We start from the raw sequence: 8,790 nt of genomic DNA, 5'->3' as shown, positions 1-8,790 counted from the left end.
CTTGCTATTAGCTTTCAATGTGATAATAGGTGATAGTGCTTGTGCATGAAAAATTGCTACCTTAGACTGCAAATTTAACTCGGCTCGCCTAAAACTAATTTAGCATTCCATGGAAAATTCTAAGGCTATCCATACCAAACCAGACCTATTTCAGCTACCCATACACTTATTTGTATCTTTATCTCCCCTTTCTCTTATTATTTCCCTTAGTCTTGCCCTTTCTCTCCCAAATTCATACCAGGACAACAAGATAGGAATCTACTGTCAAAACTGCCTCAACTAATACTCTCTACAGCTCCTCTTATCACTTATGTCAAGGTAAGATAGATCGAAAGACATGAACCATCTTAGAAATTCCAGGCTCCCCTCCATAGGGATTAGGTTGGAGAAACATACAACCCCCATCCTCTATTAACTCACACAAGCCACGGCCAGAATTCGTGACTCATGAATTTTGATCAACAAACTGGCATGAATAATAGGCGGAACACTGCCCACAAAAGCAAAGAACTAAAATTTTACAGTGAGCATCTATAGGGCACCACGCACAGGAACACACGTACGGTAAGACTACTAAGTTATCAGAAAACTAAAATTTTGCAGTGAGCATCCATAGGGCACCACACACAGGAACACGTACCGTAAAGTCTAATAAGTTATCCCTTCTCCTTGGTAAAGCTCCAATCACAACACCGATACATCTCAACTCAAAAACACATTAGGCAGAAATGACTTCCCCATTATAACCTATAACTCATCAAAGACAAGGCCAGACCATGCTCTTCAAAGAAACAAGTTGTACAAGGCCCTGCAGAGGGCCATACGCTTTGTTGACTGAAGCAAGAGAGTATACCCAGTGCTAGACCAATCTCATGAGCATTCGCCTAGTCGAAATCTCATGTCAGGACTCAGCTCAATCGCACGGTTCTACCTGAGACAACCATCCAAAAAGGCATTGGTGTAAAGCACTAGTCTAAAAAAGGCATTGGCATAAACCACCAGTCGAAATCTTATCCCAAGGCTCAGCTGAAACATGTAGTTCTGCCTGAGCCAGCCAACAAGTGAAACAACAGATCCCAATTCGAATCACCCCATCTAAACAAAATAAAAGGATCCTGAATTACGCATGTGACCATGCAAGCAATTTGGTAGGTGAGCTAACTAACACATTTTACTCCACTTGAACAGCAAGCTTGTTAAGCTAGATGCACATCAGAACATATTGAACTACACTACTTCAAATCATTAGTGGGTACAGCACTCCCTCAACTAGGATCCCAGCTTGGCCTTGTACTCAGCCCAGAATTAAGGGACATACTAAATTAGTTTGATCATACTTAAAATAGTGAGAAACAGGAGGGCTTTAACCAGTTGTACAATATACCCATCTCCTATGCATACAATGCTACTCAAACCAGACTCATTAGGGCATCATTAAACAGTTTAACAGAAGTAAGCATCTATGAAAGAACCAGACCACTGCCTAAAATATGCACGATATGAACTCAAACGTCAAAAATGATACTGCACAGATTCCATGAGTGGTCCTTCCTGCAATGTAGGCTTTCCTTTAGCCACCGGTTGTGGGTGTGATTCTGGGACATAAGAGATGAAGTGCTTAAACAAAAAGCAAGCTTTTGCAGAAGAAAGTCTTGCAACCCCGAAGGAAAAGTTATGCGTACTTTAGCCCTGTCAATCTGAAGCCAGAAACTAGTCAGTATTTTATCTAAAGTTGATTTGCGTCCCTATGCAGAAGTCAGCAGGCATTCAATGAGCCAGAATTTGTCTCTAACGTGGGCAAACTCTTGATGCAATCTCTTTATCTAGGTTGCCCACATAAACCATTGTTAAAGCATTTGTGCAAACAACCATGCTTGCAAAATGCTCACATAAGAATTCACAATCAAAATGGGTACACACTTGAAGTCATCTTGCATAGCCAATGCAAAAGATGGTTTAAAATACACATCCATGTAAATATGTCGATAATGAGAGCTACCACAAATGAAAGTTTCTGGGGACATGCAATAACTGCCAATGGCATGGTGTGCAAAAACATTGAAGCTGCCCTGTGATTTGATGGTTATGCATCTCCTTTCATGAACATTTGCCTTCAGCCATTTCTCCATGCTTGATGCTTGATGCTTGATGCTTGATGCTTGATGCCAATGCATCTATCTCCAGCCCTCTTTCCCAAATGCCTGACAATGTAATGATACAGATGATGACCAAACTGAAAAAAGAAAGTATGCTAATGACTTAAGATGTTGATGATCTTCCCGACCACGGCAGCCATATGATGTGCACCCTGATGCACCAGCCTAAGCTGGAAATGCCATGAGAACAAAAAAAATCTTTAGAGATTGAATACATCCCTTTCGCATAATTGCTGCCGTGGGCCCCTGCATTCACCAATCCCGCATCGCTATCATGCTGGCCTGCTGGCCTGATTGTTCAAAGACCCATTCATGCTTGTTGGCACGCCGGGTGCACCTCCATCAGAAGAATTCATAAACTCTTTCTTTCTCCCGAAAGGGTTTTTTGAATACGTGAAAAAGGTTAAGACAAACTTGCAAGTCATTTTTCCTCTCATGAGAGCTTTCTGAAGCATTTAAAGCGTGTTTATGATCCTTTTTCTAGAATAGAAAAACACGTGCAAAAAGATGAAGCTACAATTGAAAGGATATTGAAGCCGCATGCCGCCCCTATCAGAGCTTGTGACAATTGCTCCTTGCATATTATTGTGGACAGCAATAGCACTGTTTACATCCTGCATGAAAAAGATGGGTTAGAACGCTTTCCCTCTGGCAACAACTAGACTCTGGTTTGCAAAAGAGGTAAATGCATACCATGAATTCAATAAAGCATACAGTGCTCCTCCCCTGCCTTAACACCTTCATTTGTCGAAACCCAGGCTGGCTATAAAAATCAAACAGAGCCACAATGCAAATATATATTTACATATTATAAGTCTTGCCTAAAAAGATCTCCAAAAAACAGACTATCATCTCATGGGTACGCATACCCACTGAAGATGCCCCTCAATTCAGCTTCGCTAGTAGTTTCTCCCAGATTTCCTACAAACAATGTATTGCATGGTGGGTTGTCTTTGGTGTTCTGCATTATGCCACAAAGGTCCAATAGTGAGTGAAAACTCAGCAGATGCAGAATACCCAAATTGGGCTTCATTGGTGCAGATGCAAGCGTCAAGCGCGCGCGCACGGCGTGCACGCTAAATCACGATACTTAACAGCAAGCAAAGAAGATAAAAATCCAGCTCATTACCTGGATAGGTGCATATCCTGCAGGAGCTACTGATGGCATTAAAGGCTGAGCAACAGGTTGAATGCCATAACCACCATAGGGATCATACGAGCCACCCGTCGGGATAAAGCTGTCAAGAAAGAATACCAATTAGTCATTTCCAATCTCCTTAAAACCAAGCAGCAGATAAACTTGTGCCCAGCCAAGACTGCTCAATATGCACAGATGCAGGCAACCTTTGGGGAACCCAACTAGTTGGGGGTGGAGCAGCAAAGGCACCAGGAGGTGCATAGGGGGATGGAGTGTAGTCCCCAGCAGTCCGCAGTCTTTTACTTTGGTCAAAAGGTGGTGTTTCTGCCCCCGTCCCTGTTACACCTGGTCAAGAGGAACAGCGAAAAAAAAGTCATGTGAACATACATGTACAGGCATCGCCATGTATTATCACAATAAAACATCTAATCATTATCTGTAATTTTTCCTTTGCTTCCATCCCTAGGTGGAACCTGGAGCCCTAGAATCAAATCTGGTATTACAGAAGGGAGTCAGGATTTGGGGCATCAGGACACATTAATGTGCAACAACACATTGCATGGGGAACTTGCTCGACAGAGAACCACAAACAATGGCTGGTTTGGAGGAAACTGCCAGGGGTGGTGGATCTCAGCAATTACTGCCATGTGAGGTGGCTTGCGACAACAGACACCAGTGTCTTGTGATGTGGCAATTTTGGTAAGTATTCACAAAGGGCAAACTTCTGGGTGGCTCTCTAAAGTAAATGGACATCCTTGGGCAACAACCTTTTCATTATATGAGCTTTTACATCCAAAATTTTATTTTAAAAAGCAAGTCCTGGATGGTCAAATATTGATAAAATACTAACTCCAACGCTACTCAACCCAATTCAACGGTTGACAAATGTAAGTAAATGCACTTCAAGATCAAGCCAAGACCAGTCCAAAACTGTTTAAAAAGAGCCTAAAATGATCAAATTAAGTTATGGGCAGTCAAAACAGCTACACAATCTTCTGTTGCCCCAGTGTCTGTAAAGCTCCAAATCTCAATAGGTCATTTTCCCAATTCTTTCACTGTTGCCATGCTTTTTGGGTTCTTCAGCATGCACATCAAGCTATACACTCAACGGAATTCAGCAAGAGTAGATTCAAGCTATACACTCTTTGGCTATGAGACCTCCTGTGATTTGCTGCTTTCAAACTATCCTTTTGGCAATCAATATGGATCACTTGAATCAACCATGAAATTGCATAAGACTCAAGACAACTCATTTCTATGCCTCCAGAATTGGGATCAAATGAGCAGGAAGGGCCCTCAGAAAGGATTGAAATAGTTAAGACAGTTGCCACTGAACCTCTGCTCAAAATGTTTTCAAAACAAGTGAATGACAGACTTGAGCATATGAATGGTGGGTTGAGGCTTTCAGAAGGGTCACATCTCAGAAGATAAAAGAAATGGAAAAAGAGTGCAAGATAAGAGACAGTCATTGAGGGTCTAGCACAACAATAAAGGAAGGAATACAGAACATCATAGCTGTACATTTATTCAACCCTTTCTCGATGAGCTGTACATACAGCATTCAAAACCATGCACTACGCTCCATGACTCATGAGCCATAATCCAACAACCAAAACCATAGATGCAGTCATAAGCTCTTACCTCGTTTTACATATAAATTCTTTTTAGCCATCTCTGCCCGCAATACGGAGTTTGTCTCAGGATCAAATACCAAATTCTGGAAAAAGAAAACAATCAATCTCTCTCTCTCTCTCTCTCTCTCTCTCTCTCTCTCTCTCTCTCTCTCTCTCAAACACACACTCGCGGGCATATTTACTCAAAAAATGCAGTATATTCGAGAGAAAAATGCAACTTTACAATTAGTGGTTCAAGTAATGGGAAAAATCTCAGTGAGAAAGACGTGTGTATGACCAAGGACAAGAATCTCAGAAGCACACTAACTCAGAATTAAACCTCAAAAATTGCAAGGCAAAAAGGAGAATGATATTTATAAAAAAGAAGATGGAAACTCCCCGCCAGGGATAGAATACAAGCAAGAGAATGATTCAAAAACACGCAACTCATAGAGTGGAGTGTGCTATGCAATCAACACCACCCTACGCACCACAACCCCGGTAAGGTCCCCTTTTCGTTTCTCAGCTTGCACCAACTGTACTAGGCAAGGACTCTACTCCACTAGTGCCAAAACACATATACCGTCATAAGGCCAGATGAATCTGAACTTACAAATAATTTTAAAAGAAAGAAGAGAATCCCCAAAAACAAACAAAATTATTTTTTTTTTCAAAATGGTACTTGAGAAATTCTAGATAACAGATTACGAGTCCAAAACACACATTACAAGTTCTGATAAATTCTAGAATTTAATCCTCAAAGGGGAAATCCTGCTTTCTTCTCAGAAAGCACCTCTCTGAGATCGGCCAAGCAGTCATAAAGCATCAATAAACCAGCGCTAGCAAGCTCTCCTACACTCTAAGGCTCTGCCATATATGAGAGATCAAAATCTAGCCCTTTCTATCCACCCTTAAGGTATCTTACCATGCTATGTACTGATTTTACAGTGTACACTAATAGCAAGTCACAAGGATCATAAGTCTGATGAATCAATCAAAAAACAAAAAAGGGTTGCAAGAGACCATCAACTGATTCATTAATAAGAATAGCAGCAGAACTCACATAGTAAATGTTGAACTCAGACACCGAAAACATTTTTCTCAACATATCACAAAACTCGAACCCTTAAAATTTTGAAGGCTTCTGTTAAGAATTTGCAGATTTTTAGCTAAAATAGAAGTAAAATGCCTTGAATTTTGCAGATTTTTCAAAATTGAGAAAACAATGTTTTAGAGGTGAAAACAAAATTGTTGCAAGTACAATGTATATAGTTTCCAGGTTTTCTGTGGACACTGGACCAGATACAAACATCCTCTCAATCAATACAACCATTAAATACTGTATCACATCTACACCCAAAAGGGCTACTGCTTCTAACCTTTCCTCACTGAAGCAGGGGAGGCTGTATGCATTTAGGACATGCTATGTAGCATACCTCTTAAACTAGGGTGCCCCAAGTTCCAACTTATCTGGGCTCACAAGGTATGTGGAGGTAACTCGTGTATATTTGGTCTTAAGTGACCACTTCCCTCCATCCATTAATAAGGGAATTGTCTCTCCGACAGATAATACACCAATTGAGGGTATAAAGTCTACTATAAACCTAATTGAGCTTATAAAGTGTATCGCCCATAGCCTAGCAGCAGGTGTGGGCTTGTGCCCAAGGGTGGGAGGTCCCCAGTTCAAATTCCCACAGGGCCCTGTTGGTACTGTGGCAATGTTACAGCCACAAGTTGAACGCCTTCGGGATGCCACCTCCGGGAGCTTACCAAATTGCGACTACAGAAGGATCCACTCAAGGATTTTTTTTTTTGTTGGGGGGGGGGGGGGGGGGTAAGGGTGGGAGGGGGTACTGGAAAGTGACCTCTCCCCCACATCCCTTAACAGTGGTTGGCGAGATATGCCACGACCCCATCTTAGCATTTGAAGTGAACCAAGAACCTTACACACATGATACCCTGATTGCAGTGGTGAAAAGAAAAGCAAAAAAAATTATACATCAAATTCTTCATTTTAAAACAAGGATGAACATGTAGAAACCTGCAGTGCATCTCTGGCAGCGATGGCCATGGCAGCCGAGGCGAAAAGGGCAAACCCCATGGGCTGCTCGCCCTTGAAATTCATCTGCGAAGCTTCGTAACCAGGCCACCATCTCAGGAGGTTCTGAAGCTCTCTCTCCTTCACATCAGGCGGAAACCCTAGCACGAAGATGGTCCTCACCTGAATCGGAGAAAGAAAAAAAAAAAAGAAATCAGAAAAAAAAATACAGATATTGAGCCCAATTACCTTTCCATTTCCAGACACGCTGAAAAGGAGGCGCTAAGAGGAAAGCAAGTAGAAGAAAAGCAACACGAGAACAGCAGAAAGCAAGACCTCGTCGCTGTCGACCATTCCTGGAGGAGGAGGGCCGGCTGCAGGGGGCCATTGCACGAAATGCTGAGTTCCAGGGCCTGCCATCCTTTGCTAGCCTCTGCTGCAGAACGAGGACGCAGTTTGTTACAGAAGACAAGATCAAGGGTAAAGGAGAGACTTACTCGTTTATCTCATATTATTTAATTTTATGTAGAGAGCAGTTAATTAATTCGGTTTAGTGCACTTTATAGAGACTTCCTCATATTATTTATTTTTCTGTATAGAGCAGTAATTAATTAGGTTTAATGAACTTCATATTATTTATTTTTCTGTATAAAGCAGCAAGCAATTAGGTTTAGTGAACTTTATATGTATAGGATATATATGTTATGTATGTATGTATATATATAGATTTATTTATCAGGTCCTTGTAGCCTAGTGGATAAGGCTTTGGACTTTCTACGAGAGGTCATAAGATCACATCCTCTAAGGGACGTGTCGTACCAAGAGTGTGTTCGTATACGGGTGAGCACATAGGCTGCCATTCGCACACCTTAGGCCATCATCGTTTGATCATCTTGGCACTTGCTTCCACCCTCCTCTTCCGACAATCCTGTGTGGGCGATATCAGTGTGCATGCTTGCCCTTCAAGCTCATGCTCTAGATTAGGGATGATGGTTTCCAAGGACATCAAAGATCACGACTCAACTTACGATGCCACGTTCTACCAAGGCTCTATAGGGTGTTTACTGCAATCGGTCGAGTGACTATCTTGTGGGGTTCATCCCTCTTAGGCCATCATTGTTCAATTGTCTTGGCGCTTGCTTCCACCCTCCTCTTTCGGTGATCCTACAGCGACACAATGTGCACGATAGCCCTTCAAGCTCATGCTCTAGATGATTTCCACATGGACATCAAAGATCACAACTTAACTTTGCGACGCTAAGTTCTACTAAGGCTGTGCAGGGTGTTTACTCCAATCGACCGAGTGACTATCTTGTGGGGCTCGTCTCCTATGGTGGTGTGTCGGGGGAGTCTTTCCTCTATAGCTCGTCCGAACACATCACCATAGTAGGGAAGGCTCTATAAACTAGCAGCATAACACAAATCCGGAGCACCAATGAACTCAGCTGCTGATATCCTCAGTCCTTCAGCTCACACAACAAAGCTCTTATAAAATTTTAAACTAATTTAGCTAACTCCACCAGCTATCCTCCCATGTCAGATCTGACCTCCAATAGCTCTTATCTTAACTCCTAATCCCTTAGCTGACCTTTTCTAACCACCACCAGCAGGTGACCAAGCACACTCCACTCCCAGCTAATCAGTAGTAGCTAATTGTAACCTGAGTCAGATGCCTGCTTGCTCACCCCAATCATATATGTGTGCTCCAAGCTCCCAAAAGAGTCCTCCAATATCCTCAATCCTTCAGCTCTCACACAAGAAAGCTCTCAAAACCCCTCAAACTAATTGAGCTGACTCCACCAGTTGTCCTTCCATGTTAGATCTAACCTCCAATAGCTCTGATCT

The 8,790-nt window shown here is 42.2% G+C and overlaps 1 protein-coding gene across 1 annotated transcript; it reads right to left on the bottom strand.

Annotated features, from left to right (window-relative positions):
* Positions 1-644: 644 nt before the first annotated feature.
* Positions 645-7,640, bottom strand: LOC147612135 (uncharacterized). The gene is made up of 9 exons (XM_086784002.1): positions 7,282-7,640; positions 6,949-7,128; positions 4,936-5,011; positions 3,501-3,639; positions 3,286-3,394; positions 3,026-3,117; positions 2,850-2,919; positions 2,688-2,770; positions 645-2,549 (listed from the first exon to the last, which is right to left on the bottom strand). Exons 1-9 carry the CDS (start codon positions 7,363-7,365, stop codon positions 2,429-2,431), a joined length of 954 nt encoding a protein of 317 aa, XP_086640128.1. The 5' UTR covers positions 7,366-7,640; the 3' UTR covers positions 645-2,428.
* Positions 7,641-8,790: the final 1,150 nt, after the last annotated feature.

This window comes from Cibotium barometz, chromosome 46, assembly GCF_041138505.1.
Source record: "Cibotium barometz isolate CiBa-2024 chromosome 46, ASM4113850v1, whole genome shotgun sequence".
Taxonomy (NCBI): Eukaryota; Viridiplantae; Streptophyta; class Polypodiopsida; order Cyatheales; family Cibotiaceae; genus Cibotium; species Cibotium barometz.
The sequence above is the reverse complement of the archived record's forward strand: the minus strand, read 5'-3'. Positions and strand labels throughout refer to the sequence as shown.

What these genes read in the sequence shown, in the direction of transcription:
- LOC147612135 (XM_086784002.1), bottom strand. Translation starts at nt 7,365, where the DNA reads ATGGCAGGCCCTGGAACTCAGCATTTCGTGCAATGGCCCCCTGCAGCC. An exon ending in GAATTTATATGTAAAACGAG is followed by an intron (nt 3,640 to 4,935) that starts GTAAGAGCTTAT and finishes CCTCTTGACCAG; the next exon opens with GTGTAACAGGGACGGGGGCA. An exon ending in CAGGATATGCACCTATCCAG is followed by an intron (nt 3,118 to 3,285) that starts GTAATGAGCTGG and finishes GGCATAATGCAG; the next exon opens with AACACCAAAGACAACCCACC.